The 18,055-nt window shown below is 36.4% G+C and overlaps 2 protein-coding genes across 2 annotated transcripts; both read right to left on the reverse strand.

Moving 5' to 3' along the window:
- Window positions 1–488: 488 nt before the first annotated feature.
- On the reverse strand, window positions 489–7,225 carry LOC132185039 (3'-5' exonuclease domain-containing protein / K homology domain-containing protein / KH domain-containing protein). The gene is made up of 10 exons (XM_059598856.2): window positions 7,113–7,225; window positions 6,009–6,184; window positions 5,118–5,249; window positions 4,973–5,023; window positions 3,843–3,939; window positions 2,786–2,832; window positions 1,827–2,043; window positions 990–1,119; window positions 862–904; window positions 489–638 (listed from the first exon to the last, which is right to left on the reverse strand). The coding sequence occupies exons 1-10, from the start codon at window positions 7,165–7,167 to the stop codon at window positions 564–566; spliced, it is 1,023 nt and encodes a 340-aa protein (XP_059454839.1). The 5' UTR covers window positions 7,168–7,225; the 3' UTR covers window positions 489–563.
- A 3,539-nt stretch (window positions 7,226–10,764) lies between these two features.
- On the reverse strand, window positions 10,765–17,832 carry ELF3 (hydroxyproline-rich glycoprotein family protein). Its single transcript, XM_059597395.2, has 4 exons — window positions 17,001–17,832; window positions 15,488–16,353; window positions 12,125–12,176; window positions 10,765–11,998 (listed from the first exon to the last, which is right to left on the reverse strand). The coding sequence occupies exons 1-4, from the start codon at window positions 17,217–17,219 to the stop codon at window positions 10,967–10,969; spliced, it is 2,169 nt and encodes a 722-aa protein (XP_059453378.2). The 5' UTR covers window positions 17,220–17,832; the 3' UTR covers window positions 10,765–10,966.
- Window positions 17,833–18,055: the final 223 nt, after the last annotated feature.

Consider the following 18,055-nt stretch of genomic DNA (forward strand, 5'->3'; position numbering starts at 1 on the left):
CTTATAATAAGTGTATCAGTATTGTGCGCGACCTATAACAACGTCAGTCCTTCCAATAAAGAGAGTAATGTTATCCTTCGTGGCCCAACATTAAGAAGAAAGAAAAAAGGCTGGAAGCCTGGAAATACCTCACATAATTGAGCGTGCGAGCTTGCTCAGGCTGGTGTTAAATCAATCCAAGCATCGAACAAGTTCTCACATTAGTTGCTCTATTGCTCCGAATCAGAACCAGACCTCAAGGATCCGGCACACTCCGCGAACTCCTGGCAACCTGGAACTGTTTCAATAAAAATGGTCCAAAATGTTGATTTTTTTTTTTAATGGTTATAGCATCGCATGCGGGCGAACAATGCATCTATTTGTGTTTCCGTGTGTTTTACATGCAGCAGCTCCTCAACTGAGTAAACAAGCATATTTCTCAGACCTACGCAGCAAAATAGACCCTGCTCCTGCTCCCCAAGAAAAACCCAAAACACTTACAAAGGCAGTGAAATTAATTCCCAGAATCTCTCATTTTTATTGTAGACAAGAAGTTTTAAGAGAAGCACAACATAGGTTTGTTATTACATGTCCAGCATTCTTCCCCTTAACATAGCTTCCGCTTTCCTCACCTGCTTCACTGGTCCTATGATAAATACCTATACATGAAAACCCACAACATAATAAGGAGGATGTTCATGGTCAATTTTGTGCATTAACACCTCTCTTTCCCAAAAGAAACAGGGAAATCCTGAACTGAGTCAATAACAAAGATGCTAGCAATCATGTTGTTCCAGACCATCGAATAGCTTAACAATGAATTCAAAAAAAAAAAAAAAAAAGGCCAGGCACAATGATGTGTACTATGAGAAAATGACTAACCTTGTCAGGCGGGCCCTTGGCACCTCCCATGAGAATTTCTGCACTGCAAAATGTTCATTTGATGTGAAGGACAAGGAAAACAAAACTTCACAACTGGAAGGGGGGAAGAGATAGAGAGAAATATATACTTGCAAGATTCCTTTATTGACAAAATGACAGCTCCTTTTCTCCCAATAACACGCCCCATCTTTCCTGGGGGAACATCAAGAACTGAAAGGATTTCTTCCTCAGGAGCATTGCCCTCGATTACAACATTATCTATGAAGATAGATCAGAAATGGATTAGTATTAATTTCAGTTGCATAGCAGTCACTTCTATTACAGCCACAATTGGTAGCCCGCGTATATTATAAGTTGATTTAGAAAGCTAACAACTAAATTTCCCATCCCAAACTTTTTAGTTGTTAATTATGGCCAGAACACATAATAGCACAAATAGAATTAATTGTTGAAGTGCAATATTACTTGGTGGCAGATTCCCAACAGGATCTTTAGCATTAACGGCTAGTTTTGCTAAGTCATTACTAGGGTTCATACCATATTTCCCTATTTGACTCAACACTGGAATTATGTATGTTTACCCTTTGAAGTAGTAGCTTTAAGCATATAAAAACTCATCATTTCTTGAAACTTGTGCTCACATGCACGTATCATTGTATTGAGTTGTTCTATCTCATATTGAAGCCTAAGAAGAATATCTGTGACATTACACTATTTGAATCTAAAGTCAATGATGGGAGAAAATGAATCTAAAGTCAATGATGGGAGAAAATGAATCCAAAGTCAAGAAAGATAATTTTTTATTTTTTAAGTAGTAGGCCCTAAGGGAGGGGGAAGGGGAGATTTGAATTAGTAGCTTTAGTTTCATGAGACGTGATCCTTAACCAATTGAGCTACTATTGGGGTTTAGAAAGATCTAAACACAACATTTGATATATAACATATATGTATCCAATTATAAAGACCTGGAATGGGAGGAAGAGATGGCCAATCAGCAGAATCATTATCATTGATGCAAAAACATTGGCAATACAGAGCACCACGAACTGCAAGATACCATAAGGATCTTTGATTCAATTTCTCCATCATCTTATGATAGATGTAGAGAAGAAAGCGGACATCATCTGCAGCTGCACGGACCATTAATTCTGATAATGGTCTGTAAGTCCAAAACTTTGGATCCTGCAAATGACAAGATAAATATCATTCAACAGGACATTCATTAGAAGACACTGCAATATGAATATTTCTGCAAAGCAAACAACAAGCTTATCCACTGAATTCTCTTAATCCATCTCCAGAAAATACGCATAAAAGAACACAGAAAAATTAAAAACTATAAGACTAAATCTGTCTTTTCCCCCCTCTTTTTTGTGTGTGGGGGGCCCAGAACCACATGTCTGTCAGCAATGCCTACGTGTGCAGTCACTATAAAGTGATTGTTCAAATACTTTTGTCTGGCTACAACATCAAATGATTGATAAAAAGTATTATAGCATACTATAATTTCTGCACATCATGTTGGCTACTAATAAGAAAGCACATATATTAACTAGTTTTGTAAAATCAGAATCATGCCTATAATGCATGTTTGAGATGATTTTCACTAATATGATTTAATTAATTTTTATTATTTTAAACTTAACCAACATGAGTTTGACATTTTGAAGCCACTTTGACCAAAAATCGATTTAAATCATGGCTTGATTATACTTCAAATAGTGGTACTTCTAAAAATGGAGATAAAAAAATTGAAATCTATATGTTTTTAACAAAAATAAATTTTGCACCAATTCTTTTTTGTATTTAATCAATTATTCAATAAACAATTCTTAGAATAATAAAAAACATTGAAAAAAATCTAAACTAAAACATAGCCACAAAGAGGTCTTTCCACAACTATGATAAGATGTTTAAAACTAACCTGTCGGAGAAGGACACGAACTTCTTCCTTCTCAAGATAAGATATACCTACATTCCAACAGTGAAAGTGAAAATCAAAGCAATAGAGAGGATGCAAATTCAAGGAATAGTCTAGATTCAGCAGCAAGCATGAGTACATGATTATATCTAGGATGCACAGAAGATTTGAGGGAAATCAGGTACTCAGACTTGTCTAGTCAATTCCTAGTGAGATTTGACCATCTTAACATGTAAGTTACCCCTATGCTCACCTCTTTTAATCGTAGGGCACCAAATCATCGCACACCATATCAATGTACTAAATACATAAATATAAGTACTTATAAAAAGGTACTGAAGGAACAAAACAGCATTTTCACCATCACTTTCTCATAGGAGGGAAAAATAATTTAAAATACAAATGAACAAAATATACCATTGTAGAAGGGAGGTATTACAAGGAGTAGAGGAACTTAGAGAAAGACCAGGAGAAAAATGACACATGAATCATCTAATTGACATTTTTTGTTTTCTTTATTGAAAATTAGAATCCTGCAAAACAATGAAATTTGAACTAGAAAAATCCACTACAATTAGGCCTCTTCTAATTAATATTTTGTAATTTAATTACCCTAATAATTAATAAATTTTTTGAGGAACCAACTTTGTTCCACATTATGTAATTAAAAGTTGTAGTACTTAGTAATTTATAAGTAAAAAAAAATTATCAAAAAAAAAAATTTATAATGTCTCCAAAATTTCCTTAAGACTTTAATTATAAGAATAGAAAATTACTTATTTTTAAGTATATTGAGGTTTAATAAATATACTTGCCTCATTAATAAGAATTGTACCATGGAAGACGTTCAAGTACATAATTAGCCTAAACCATTGTGCGCCACCCAACTACATTACCACCCCAAAGGCTTGGAGGTCATAGTTCAAAAAGGAGAGTTGAACAGAACAAGTCATAAGAAACTTCCACAAATAATTTCGTCCAGAAGAATTTAGCAAAAGACAGAATGCTTAATGCCCAAAAAATACAGAAATCCAAATGGATACCACGACATGTATAATACCACAATAACGTGGATCTGCAAGGAGGCCAACAAATGATATGTAGTCATCTGGGGATCTTGTTCGTCCTTCTTGCTCCTCTATCAACGAATAAGCAATCTGAAAACCGAAAACAAAAAACGAAAAAATAAAAAAAGAGGAAAAGGCCAATACCAAATTACTTTATAGTGCATGAGCACCTATAAATTAACATTTATTTATTGGAAAACAGGGGGGAAATGCTACTTCAATATGGATTATTTCCACACTGTTTTGTTTAAGGGGTAAAAATACACGCTTACATCAGTTAGTCATATCTTCAAATTTTAGAGGTCAACAAAACTGCATTGTTAGGTCAACCCTCGTTAAAAGCGTTTACTCTGTAGGATTCAGCCTACCAAAGCAAGCCACATTGGATAGGGGGATCAAGTCAAACACAAAAGGCAAAAACAAGAAACAAAAACGTATCTTTGTCATATTAAACCAACATATTGATAGTCTCAAATCTTGAACTTCAACGTGGCTGCTAAACCATGCCATACCATATTTGTGGCATCCCACATCGTCTGGGTGGGGATGTGAATATGCTTATATATATACTTGCACCCTTTATGACAACAATGCATTTTAACCGTGATGGTCATGATCCCATCAGAACTCCGTAATTGAGCGTCTTTCTACGAGAGTAGTACCAGGATGGGTGACCTCCTGGAAAGTCTGGTTTGGGTGAGCCAAAAGCCGACAATATTATGTGTCATTAGGGTGTGGTGTTACAATATTGCTGATAGTCAGGTCAAAGCTAGAGTAGCGTTTTCATAATGAATAATCAAATTTAAGTATAAGACCACATAAAGGCTACATAATTTTCCAGCATAATAGTATGGCAAAGGAGAAAGCAGAGCAGATACAAAGGCTACTCAGTAAGATTGCTCAAATGACGAAGTATTTTAGATGGTTCAACTCAGTCAATCCCATGAATTAAACAATGCCTAACCCAACACATGGAACTCAACCCCTCCCCACCACCCAAATAAAGATGGAAAAGAACTTGGAGATTGTCTGAATATTACGTAAAAACATACTGCATATAAAAGACTATAAGAAAATATAAACAATTCACTTATGAGCTTTGGAAGTAACAAAAGACATTCACCTGGGTATCCACAACATTGTTCAACTTGATGCCAAATTGAAAATACAGTGCCTACAAAATAAGAATAAATTCAAGAATGGAAGTAAAATGTCATAAGGGAGTTGAGACATGCTGAGATGCAGAAGTAAACAGATGAATCAAAGACCTCACTATCTCGTTTGCAATCGTGAACAACTTTTGTGATGTAACTAGACTCAAGTGCAGGCTTACAGGCACTCATAAGCATCTCTCCACCCTGAATGGCGTCAACCAGATATATAGCATCTGGAAATGCAAGCTGCCATAAAAATAAAGCTTCTTATAATTAATAAACATAAAATCAACATATACTAGTTGAAGAGATCAACAGGGATGTTTAAAATAATTCACAAGAAAAGCCCTAAATCAGGAAACAAATGAGTAGGATAATCTTTTGCTAGTTTTTTTTTTTTTTTTTTTTTAAAGAGAAATACAAGAAAGAATCAGGAAGTGAGACAAGAATGGCCACTTTAGGAAGTAAATAAATGCAACTAAAGCAAAGAAAAAGGTAGCTTTCTACAGACACTAACAGGAAATGTTTCCAATTCAAAATGGATTATAATGTAAAATAACATTAAGCCTATAGAATCTTTGAAAATAAAAGACCAATGAACAACAGATCTTTTAGGTCTTAACTGTCACCAATTCTAATGAAGTTTATATATGTATATCAGGCAGCTTACCACAGTTATCTTTCACACTACTCTCTGCCTCACTTTCCACACTTGTATATAAAAAAGGCAGAGATTCAGCTTATTCATTTAAGCAGACAACACCGTGTGAGGGGTGCATCTGTGAGTGTTCGTGCATGTGTTATCTCATATAAGTAAAGCATGATCATAACTTGATTTAAAGAAAACTATTTAAATAAACCAAAAGACAACCTTACCACCATTTATGCCTATCTGTATTATTATTCATTGTAGTAGCAATTTTAGTGTGAATGAAATATATAAAACACATAATTTGATATGCAGTATAGGATACTAACATCTGTATTAAATGGAATTAAGTTTACCTGCATGACACAGAGAGTTCCATGGCGACATAGGTCAACACCCTCACAATCAAAGCCAATCACTAATTTACTTTCAACCGATGGCTCCAAAAATTCAGTGGGAAGTTGAGATGCATGAGTGACAATATGGATAGGAACCAATGTTAAGTGGGCTTCATGATCCAGGGGCTTGTCACCTAATAAATCCAAAGAACTTAATTCAATCATAAGAAAACTTCAGTATCACTAATGGAATTCTTCACCAGTTGGGATCTGTCTCAGCCTAAATGCGGGAGGGGGGGGGGAGGGGTGTTAAGCAAACGGCATCAATTCATGCAAGTGAGATATATGCTCTAAAAAGAAAGAATTCTTTAATTCAGCTTGCTTATGGTCCCGCTTCACAAATATTTTCAGACACTAATTAACTTCAACATTACCATATGAGCTGTGGACTCAAATGTTATGCGAGAATTAAGTGGGGAAATGCAATGGAAAAAATAATAAACAAAGAGCAAAATCAACAGAATTACTGAAATTTGTGGATGTATATAAGCTAAGTAAACAAACAGGAAAATTAAGTTAACGAGTGATTTCTGGAGCATAAAGTTAGATTTAACAGAGATATGACTAGCAAAAGCCACATGAAATATCAAATTATCTACCAACAAAATTATACAAAAACCGATCGCTGATCCCCCGTTAGTTTGCCTTGAAAATGAGGGAAAATAAAGCAAATAAAATATCCATCTGCTTTCCTGCGACTGGAAAACCCGTCCCAGTTCATCCAGATGGTCCTATAGTGTACAATTAGATAAAAGGTTTAACTTCTCGGGGTTGCAAGAAGAGAAATTGTCCACGATCCAACCCCGTAATATTTCACGCTTTTTCCATTTCCACATTTTCTCACCGTCCAAACAGAGCGTAACAGGAAAATTGCAATTCCAAACAACAAAAACAATAATATAAATCGGATCAAATTGTAAAAAGCACGCAGTTACAGCAACATTATACGCCGATAAAATTATTCAGTGAACTTATCAAAAAAAAAAAAATCAGTGAAACACAGGAAATAAGAAAATTTAATCCGACTGAGGATTTTATTTTACAAAAAACACAGGAGTAAACCTGGGTCCAAGGGCAGAGGAATCTTTGTCTGATGCAGAGGAGGAGAAGAGGCCATCTGATCGGACCATCCAAGTAGATCCAAGTCTTGGTCTCTAAGTTTCGGTTTTTATACCGAAAAATTTTCAAATTCTGAAATTTAAAAATGGATAAAGGTTGTTGAATTTTTTTTTTTTTTTTTTTGGAAAACTGTTTTGACGTCATAGAGGGGTGAAAATTATTTAATGATTTGAATTATTTGATAATGATTTTGAGAAAATTGTGTATTTTTGTTTTAAAAATAAAAAAGTATTTATCGGTGCGTAAAACAATAATTTCTTTTATTGAAAAATATATTTCTCTCTTTCAAACCGACACCATTTTGTTAAAGACACAAATTTCCTTTAAACTAATTTGAAAAAAAATTTCTTCAACCTACTTTAAGAATAAGTAGCAAGTGTCATTCAACCTCTCATAAACTAATGTTTAGGTTCCTAGGTTAGTAGAATGACAATAAATTACTCTTAAAAATATTAAAAGAAATATGTAATGTCACCTATTAAAGTAGGCTGAAATAAATTTATTTCGAACTGGTTTAAAGGAAATTTCTGTCATTTTGCAAATCAGATAAAACTTGCGACATTTAACTCGTTTTTAAGCATGATCGACTTGGCAGCGGCGAGAGACATGATTTATCAAAATATGTTGCAGATCTAAAAACTGATTGAGATGGTGGTATTCAAAGAGTTGAACAAAGCATATATCAAATTTGAATAGAATAAATTTCTTATTGTATATATGATATATTTTTGTTTTGACATATCCACACAAGGGAATGGAGAGGGGAGATTCAAACTAGTGACCTCTGCTTCATAAGACGTGGTTCACTGTCAATTGAGCTATTCCTTAGAAACATGATATTGTTTTGTTAGAGTAACATGCAGTGCCGGTTCAATGCTTAGGCAAATTAGGCAATTGCCTAAGGTCCCCAATAAAAGTAAAGCCTCATCGTTATAATTAATTTTCCTTTTATAAAAAAATAATAATTAGAGCCTCAATTATGATAAAAAGCTAGTCAATTGTCTTTAATTAAGGCCTCAATTATGTAAAAATAATAATATTATAACAAAAAGGTTAGTAAGTGCTCTTTAATTAAGACCCCAATTACGGTCAACATAAATACAAAAAATTAAATTCCAAGATATTAAGACTTTAAAGGAAAGGAAATAGAAAATTGAAAAGTTACATTAATTGCACTCCTAAAGCAGTTACTAAACTATAGTTTCATCTGAACTTAAAACCAATATATTGGTGAAGTTCATTCATTAAATAATTTTTAGAATAAAGTAAATTTCGTTTTTGCAAATTAAATTCTACATAAAAAAAAAAATTATATGTTTTTTTTTTAACATGTCCGCACAAGAGTGGAGACAATGACTTGAACTAATGACCCCCTCTTAAATATATGTAGCTCAACACAAAATATCACATTTGTTGAAATTAAATATCTACCGACAAAAAAATGAATTTTGCAAGTCATTTGGAAAATAAATAAATAAGGGCAAAAGTTAAAAAAAAAAAAAAAAAAAGTCTCAAAATTAAAATTATTTAATTAAAAAAAATTCATATTTAAGTTTGTCATCTAAGGCCTCAAAATCTATTAAGTCGGCTTTTGGGAACATGCTCTATTCTTATGAAATAAATAAAGAATAAGCATTATTATTAAAAAAGAATTAAAAAAAAAAAAAAAAAAAAGTACGATTTTGTTTCAGAAAGTCCTCCATTAGCTGCACGCTTAAATGGATGGAAAAGAGTAATTACACCCTCATCCTATCACATTCCTCAAATGATGTGTCCATTAGCCCTTGACTTTTTATTTATTTATTTATTAACAAGAGTTGATTCATGGGTTGATGTGTGCCAGTCGAGTGAAGTGTGTGTGTGATATGTAGCATACTCAATAGAAAATGACCCATACTTGCATATTTTGAACTTGAAATATCCAAATTACCTTAAAATTGCTATTTGCAAAGACACCTCTAAACTAAGATTTATGACAATTTACCCCCCTTAAACCACCACTTTATTGTGATTTGGAGCCTCTATTATATGTTGATGTTAAAATAAATGGAAAATGATATAAATGATTTACATGTACATGTTATACACTTGAAATGTCTAAATTATCACGATTTTTGGAGTAGAAATTAAACAATTATTATTTTGTTTTTAAGAAAGAAATAGAGATGAGAGATTAAGGGGTAGTCGACCACCCCTTGAAGGCTTTTAAGGGTAATCGAACACCACTTCAAGTCTAAGGGGTGCTTCAAACCCTCAAGAGTTTGTAAAGCAACAAATCATTGTGTTTGGTGATTGTTGAACTGCCCTCTTGTCAACCAATCCTTAGAGTCATATAGGGATTGAAGGGGTATGCAGTCATCCCAAAATAAGGAGTTCGCCGCTCAACAAGCTCTTTGGGGTGGTTGAACCATCTACAACTTTGATTTGGCTATTCTCAAAAGCCTTAAGGGCCAATTGCCCACCTCCTCAATGTTCAAAGGATTGTCGCCCATCCTTAAAAGTTTTCAAGGGTTGGTCAGTCACCCACTCAACTTTAAGAGAGTGTTTAGCCACCCTAATAAAAGATTTTTGTCCGCCTCTCTCTCTCTCTCTCTCTCTCTCTCTCTCTTAAATTGTTATTTTTTTTCTCCTTGAAAACTGGGATAGATTGGTCGTTTCAAGTTAAATATATGCACTTTAAGTCATGTATGATATTTTCCCATCTATTTTCTTAAGGGTAGCTCAATCGGCTGTGAACCACGCCTCATGAAGCAGAGATCATTAGTTCGAATCCCCCCTCCCCTTTCCTTTGTGTGGACATGTCAAAAAAAAAAAAAAAAAAAAAAATTAGGGGGAAAAAAATCAACATTAAACGGAGGAGTTGAATTTAAGGAGGCCATGTCACAAAATGGTAATTTACGGGTGTAGTTGATTTATGGCAATTTGGGCATTTTAAGTCCAAAATATGCGCTTCTAGGTCATGTTCATTTTAAAGTCCAAAATATGCCCTTTAATGCCAACCGTTAATTGATGGCTCTTTTATAACAAAATAGTAGTTTGAAGAGGTCAATTATCACAAATGGTAGATTAGTGGTATATTTGCAAAAAGAGTGTTCCGAGGGGATGAATATATATTTTTTTCCATTTTTTTTTGTAAATTGTGAGAGAATAATTTCATTTTTAATTAAAGACATTAAGTTTATTATATCCCTTAATACTTTATAGTTTGTTTGTTATTCTATTGGGAAATTGTCCAATACTACCTGAGTTTAGACCTCTAGACAAACAAGAATTTGGGTTTGATAATTTTTATAATGAAGAATCTGAGTTTTGACTTTATGAGAAATGCAAATACACATGCACACTGGACAATAACCCTGAAGAAAATCATTGGGTCATGAAATAATCCACCCATTCAAACAGTAATGCCCCCCTCTTGCCAAAAATATTCAACATAGAAATGAAAAAAAAAAAAAAGAAAAAAAAAAAGGAGCATTCTTGTTACATAAGTTTCTCCTCCTATTTTTGATAACTATCGAGTTCATAGGTGAAAACCAATCCTCCTCTTCACTTGAGCAATGCCACCTCTCCCCAAAAGTCGATCCAACACCAAAAATTGAAAGAGACAACATATATTCATCAACGGTGGTGATCCTCCAGAAACATATCGACATATGAATACACTGTATATATAGGTCACAATAATTAAACAAGGGCAAGCCCATTACCAAAAGAGTACAGAGGAAATGACCAAACCCGACACCAACTTGGCTGAGTCCAAGATCATTTAACAGCAGGTGATTGATGTATATGATGAGCTAAACCGAGTCGTGCTGCTTTCTCTCTTCTTGTATAGATTGGAAAATTCGAGCTGCTGATTCAGTTGCAGATCTAGGATTATGAGGCACAACTTTGATCACACGTGTTGGTCGGTCGGCGGTTTCACGAGGCTGAGAAGCTGCCTCTGGGACGACTGGATCCCTAGGAAAAAGTGGAAGCGCATCTCTCCCCTCAGAAGAGTAACCTGTCCCAACACCTCGCGATCTCTCACAGGGACTACTTGCTGTACTTCCTTGCAACTCACTGTCTTTGGATGCCTGAAACTTTGCAACTTGTGAAATAGCTCCATGTTTTTGGTTTGGCACATTGCATGAGCTTGGATGCGGCGTGTTAGAGTTGGTTCTACCTCCGGAAAACTGAGATTGATCATGTGCAACAGTTCCAGTAAATTGGCTCACTTGTTCAACGGCTGAACCTGACATGGCTGGATTCATGACAGGCATGCCATATAGAGGAAGGTAAGAATGACCGAGTGGAGTAGTACCAGGAAGATTCCCGATTCCTTGATGATGAGGAGAAGCTGGAACCCCATAGGCTGGATTCATAAAGTTACCTGTCAAGGGAGCTGGGCTGAAAGGTCCAGCTCCTCCACAAACTGTTCCCATATACCCAGGTCCAGGATAGGGCTTGTATATAAGTCCTTCAGAGGGAGACACTACAGGAATTAACCATTGATGCCCAGGTGACTGATGGAAAGACCAAGGACCCATATTATTACCAGTAGCCATAGTTGCTGGCTGCAAGTGTCCTGGATAAGGCCCATAATTTGACGGCTGACTACCATTTTTCACAGAAGAAAGACATGTCTTCCCAACCGCATTTTCTGCAGAAAATTCCATTTTATGGTTTGGATTCTCGGAATTGTCTTTGCCCTTAACAATGTGCGATGGCGGTTTTAAAACATACTTGAGCGGAAGTTTCTTTGCAGGAGTAACCGTCAATGAAGCTTTGCCCAGAAAAGTACCATCTTCAAGCAAAAGATTCGGTGATTCAGCAATCAGTTGTTGGACCTGTTTGAATATAAATAATTAAGCTACATGCCTTTTAGGTAAATCAAATTAAACAAATATGAAATAAATATGCAAAGCATATTAAGACCAGCAGAAGCTATTTAACAGGGTCGAAGACCACCATACCTTTATCAGTCTATGCAACTCAAATACTTGAACTGCAAACACTCTTTGCTGACTGTAGAGAGTAACATGAGTCGGATCAAGAACTAAATCACACAATATTCATCAAATGAAGCTTCCAAAAAGATATAACCAACCGAAGGTAATACAAGAAATTCAATGGGACAACACAGCAGAATCAAACACCAGATAGCATCATCATAAAAAGGACCAGCACATAAAAAAGCAACCCAAAATTGGATTTGCAATTGGAGACTAAGGAAGTGGTTTAATGGTTACAAAATTGCATTTTACAAAGTCCCCCACATAATCAACTGGGATATGAAAGATGAAACCAAATCAAGCACCATGGCATCATCTTGTAAGTATCATGTGTATTAGGGTTGTGCCCTTCAACACTTTATAATGAGATCGATAAACTTATTAAAAAAAAATGACATGTACATAAGTAAAGAGTTTTTTCTTTTTCTTTTTTTGCATGGACAGATCATCAAATCTTATTAGAAACTACACAAAATGTGTAATATATACAAGCTATAGAAGGGGAATATCACTGTATGCTTAGGGAGCAGATAAAAATAATAGGAAACCCAGCCCCGCAAACAAATCCATCACAGAACACCAAGATACTACATATGAGTTATCCGCCTCGTCACCATGTACACTAACAATTCCACATTGTCAATATTCTCCAAAGATCCACCCAACAACAGCTCCAAGGATCATACCCCATTACTTGCTCCTCTTCTTGCTCCATGCCCTCGATTGCCACAATAGGAAATGTTCTCCAGTGGTCAGCAGGATTAAGCAATAATAAACCGAGACAGGTATACATGTGAAAAGGCAGACGCAAACTGACAATGAATAATGAGATGATCCACTGTCTCAGGGGTCGCCTAGTGCAAAGTACCTCTATTAGGATGGCACATCTCCCTGCTATAGGATGATCCAGTATACACTGTTAAAATGTTATCAAGGGCCTTTGTACACACAAAAAATGCCACATTAGAAGGGATCTTGGGACTGCACACACTGAGTTCTCCCTCCCTCAAAGCCATAATTGCAACTCTTCAATTCAAAAGAAATATCTATACTCCTAATTTAATTTTCATCTGCAGACAACAATCTAATGTAGCTTTAAATTGAGAGAACACGAAAGACTTCCCAAAACATAAAATGATAGCAGCTTCCTAGGAGGCACTTTAGATTTTCCACTAAATGATCACTTCGCTTCTCCAATAAAAACAAAAACTATACTCTAGAATTTACATCACATTCACATAGAAGAGACCCAAACTTCCTAATATCTCTTTAGAGTCATTATCTACAATCACAAGTTGCCCGAACCAAGAGCAGTGGTGAATTGTACAACCTATTTGATCAGAACGAGACTAGTATAAATGGATATAAGAAAAAGAAGAAAATAATAGAGGCAACTCTGGTAAAACTCCTTTATTTTTGGAAGCCAACAGACAAAAGTTTTGATATTGTTAGAATATGTTTTCTAGTTGTTTTTCGTTTGCTTGTATATTCCAAGCTGGATTCATATGATGTATATGCTCCAGCTTGAGGGGAGTGTTAGAAGAGTTAGGGTTTGAGTCATTAGGGTTTTGGGGGTATTTTAGTCTCTATGGTATTTCCCTAATCCTATATAATAGGATGCTTGTATTAGGTTAACATAAGTTGAATAATATAATAGCCTCAGTTTTTTGTGTCTAAACCGTTCATACAAACTATAACATGGTATCAGAGCTTGTTTCGATTCTTGGGTAATTTAGTTTTCTTCTTGGTGGTAGCACTGCCCGTGTGGGCTAACCCACACGGGCAGTACCTTCAAAGAGCTCCAAAGAGTTCCGTAGAGCTGTTTTGTTCTTGTTTTATGGTGACCGGAACTCCTTCCGGTGAGAAAAATATATATATATATATTTTGTTTGTTTTTGATGTTCTGTGATGCTGGCCGGATGGTTCTGCGGTGGTTTTCTGTCTTGTCTGAAGTGGCCGGAGGGTTCTGTGGTGGCCGGAAAAGTTGCAGCGGCCATCGGGAAAAAAAAAATATTCCGACGATTTTATGCTTTTGGTGTTGAAACGTTACTGTGTGGCCCTCTATTGATTCTATAGTTGCTGTTTTTGAAGTGGCCGGAGTGTTCTGTCTTCTCCGGCAAGTTCCAGCGAGCTCCGGCAATACTCCGGCAATGGTCCGGCGAGCCTCCAGTGACTGTTTCTGTTATGTTTTTTAGTGTTTTTCTTCTGTTTTTAGGTATTGCCAGCCTGTTCTGTGTGTTTCCGGCCAGTTTTGAAGCCCCAACGAAGTTCTGGCGTATGTCCAGCGAAGCTCCGGCAAAGTTTTTTGTTTTTCCAATATCTGTTTTTCGGCGAATCTTGTTGGTTAATCATGTGAAAATCTGTTGTTTGTTTGTTGTTTGTGATTGATGTATCCGACCGGCCTTGGATTCTCCGGCGAGAACCGATCAAGTGATCGATGCATCCGACCGGCCTTGGTGTTTTTCGGCGAGAACCAATCCCAAGATCGATGTATCCGACCAGCCTTGGATTCTCCGGCGAGAACCAATCAAGTGATCGTTGCATCCGACCGGCCTTGGTGTTTTTCGGCGAGAACCGATCAAATGGTTGTTCAAGTTACCAACGAGTTTTCGACCGGCGTTGAAGTTTTATTTAATTAACTTGTGTGGTCCAAGCAGTTCCAGCTTGAGGGGGAGTGTTAGAATATGTTTTCTAGTTGTTTTTCGTTTGCTTGTATATTCCAAGCTGGATTCATATGATGTATATGCTCCAGCTTGAGGGGAGTGTTAGAAGAGTTAGGGTTTGAGTCATTAGGGTTTTGGGGGTATTTTAGTCTCTATGGTATTTCCCTAATCCTATATAATAGGATGCTTGTATTAGGTTAACATAAGTTGAATAATATAATAGCCTCCGTTTTTTGTGTCTAAACCGTTCATACAAACTATAACAGATATGAAAGCTGAAGTTACCAATGGTGACAGCACAATTTGAGAGAAAAATTGAATCCAAGTTAAACATCTTTCCATTTTTTTTAATGTACTAGAAAGAAATTTCATCATGTTCACAAAATTTAATGTCCTTGACCCTCTAACAACAATAAAAAAGAAAAATGATGTTCCTGTACCCTCTAACTTCATCTTTACTGTGACTGTTTCTGTGCATTAAAGTGAGATAGCATGAGGATGCCATCACCGTTAGTTATACAAGCACATATCATCATTTTGTATAGTGTAACTCAACATTTTATTTAACTTACAAAACAATAAAGTTTCACATGGTGTCCTTGGATTTAGAATCACCAAGAGGCAACAGATTTGAGTAGATATCAATAAAACACAGACTTACTTGACAATCGCTTTTCTTGCTTTCCAGAAATGTTTCTGACCTATTACTCCTACGACATCATCTGGAGAGATATCAAAGCCCGATATAGAATCCACCATGGAGGTCTCAGAGACATCATCACATTTGTCTAAGTTTCCCATTTGTAGTGACATGTTTGTCCTGTCCCCAAGATATTCACTGCCATTATCAGGCTCAATGGGACTGATATTGTCCTCTCTCAAGTGAGAGATGCTTCTTAGGTGGTGGTGACCATTTCCGTTCTCTACATCCCTTACAGACTCAACAAATATAGTGTCAACCAGTGGCGACCTGGTTCTGAACTCTTGTTGTGAATAAGTATCAATATCATATGAACTGCTAACATTCGTCACAGGGAAATCTTGATACTCTTGATCATGAGTTGCATTGGATTCCTTCACAAGCCCTTCAATCTTTTCTCTGGTTGATGGATCTGTTCTAGATTTTACTGAATGACTGGGCCCATTCACTTTTGGGCACTCTTCACTCTCACATCTCACTTCTTGCCTCAATCTGAGAGCTGGGGAGGTAGTTAATTTTGGATCTTCATCATAAACATTTTTGTGTCTTACAGAGCGACCAGAATAAGTAGGGCTGAAGGGAGTGAGTTTTTCCCTATCAATACTGTTTTGAGTTTTATCAACGCATTGCCCTGTTCCTGATTGAACAAATACAGGAACAATAAAGTCGTCTTCATCTCCTACTTTTTTCCTCTCCTTGAGTTGTGCCAATGAATTGTTCGAACCTGATCCTTCAGACTGCCGACTTATAAATTTCTCAGCCCGATGAGTGGGTGCTGATGCAGGTATGTGAAGCGGGAAGTGAAAACTTCTTTCAAGGCTATTCCCCTGCAAAAATAGGTTGCACCTAATAATCAGAAATATGAGAACTAAGTTGTTAGTGTAGTAGCTATAGTTGGTATATGCGCATATGCGGCTCCCTGGAGACATGTAAATATGCAGAGTAATCAAACATGCAAGAGGAAGAACTTAGCAGTCACATCCAACCACGAATATACATACTGCTCAATTGTAGAAGAATGAAGCTGGCGTAAATTATGCAACAAACAATTCCTATGAGCTCCAAAATGCAATATTTATTTTCATGTCCTCGGAAATCCACCATTTGAGTGGGGAGAAGAAAACATGAAATAGTTATACAGAGCAAACAAAATCCCCCTTGACCAACCTTTCAAGCACGGGAAAAACTAAAACGCCAAGCCGTTCTATCAACTACGACTCTGGAACCAATAAATACGGCAAAATATGATTGCATATCCCCCTATCATTCTTCATTAAGATTTGCAACTAAATCATTAAATTAAAACCAAACTTATAGAATATTACTAATAAACATGACTTCACAATCTCCAGGCTAGTAACTCACTACGTAGACATATGTCCCAAAGTCAGGAAATCAGTAAGTAGCATTCCACCAGAAACCATGAACGTTGAACAAGAAAGCAAAGATACAAGTTCTAAATTCTAACAATTACCTGGCTCGAGGATGCGGGGACAACCAAACTGCTAGTGTTATTTGGACGGTTATGAGACAGGACCCCAGGATTGAACCTCTGAGAGGGAATACTTAGCTGTTCATAAAGAGCCATCTTATTCCTTGGAGGTGCTCTTGGCCCTCCTTTCTCTGTATCATTAACATGAAGCCTCGGGAACATGGGCCCCATGATCTTCTCGTCATCTTTCCCTCTTTTCATTCTCTCTCCGTATACTTCAACACAAACCCCAATAACAAAACCTCGCTCTTACATGAAATTCATCCAGAGATCTCATTACCAGGACCTCTAATACCAAAAACCCACTTGCAGAAACTCAATATTAATCAAACCCAGAAACCACCAACCTTTACTTTGTTGGAAATTGCCGACCGATTTCTCGATGACCCAGAATCCAACGAGACTTCCGAAATGAAAACCCACTTGCGAAAAATTGAAAGCCCGGAGTGAACCCACGCTTCCAGACGACCAAAGTGATAAATTTTCCTTTTAGAAGACAAGTCGATTTCGGAATAACCCAGAAATCTTCCTCGGAAATTGAGGCATTTCTGAGAACTAGGGGTTCAGAGGAAAAGGACCTTTTTTGGAGCTGAAACAGATGGAGGACAGAACAAGCAAGCGTAAATTGCGGACGAAGGATAGGAAATGTTAAAGCATATGAGGAGGGAGAGAGAGAGAGAGAGAGAAGATATTCGTTAAGGGAAAGAAGAGGTGGGCTTGTTTTCAGGGATTCCTCAGAACTTCAGAAGATCATCTTCTTGCATAGAAAAGGGAAAGGGAAAAGTGCGGAGTTGTGGGCCCTATTCGGATAGAACTAGAAGCACCTTTTTCCATTATAAAAAAAGACCTGCTTTTGTTGCTGATTTATTTTGCCTTTCTCTAATTTTTTTTTTCTCATAATTGTTCGTCCATGTAAAACTATTTGATAACGTGACAACGTCTATATCATTTGTTAGATCTGCAGCAGCATAGCCACACTTTATAGATTTACCGGGAACCGGGGAACTAGGTGATAAGGTGAAGGTTTGACTTAATTA

This window comes from Corylus avellana, chromosome 7 (genome assembly GCF_965113065.1).
Source record: "Corylus avellana chromosome 7, dhCorAvel1.hap1.2, whole genome shotgun sequence".
NCBI classification, from domain to species: Eukaryota; Viridiplantae; Streptophyta; class Magnoliopsida; order Fagales; family Betulaceae; genus Corylus; species Corylus avellana.

Coding starts and splice junctions, on each gene's coding strand:
- LOC132185039 (XM_059598856.2), bottom strand. CDS start 7,167: ATGGCCTCTTCTCCTCCTCTGCATCAGACAAAGATTCCTCTGCCCTTG. Junction 2,833..3,842: donor TGCAGATCCACGTTATTGTG/GTATTATACATG, acceptor GTTGGAATGTAG/GTATATCTTATCTTGAGAAG. Junction 905..989: donor TCAATAAAGGAATCTTGCAA/GTATATATTTCT, acceptor AACATTTTGCAG/TGCAGAAATTCTCATGGGAG.
- ELF3 (XM_059597395.2), bottom strand. CDS start 17,219: ATGAAAAGAGGGAAAGATGACGAGAAGATCATGGGGCCCATGTTCCCG. Junction 16,354..17,000: donor TCCCCGCATCCTCGAGCCAG/GTAATTGTTAGA, acceptor CTATTTTTGCAG/GGGAATAGCCTTGAAAGAAG. Junction 11,999..12,124: donor AGTTGCATAGACTGATAAAG/GTATGGTGGTCT, acceptor ATATTCAAACAG/GTCCAACAACTGATTGCTGA.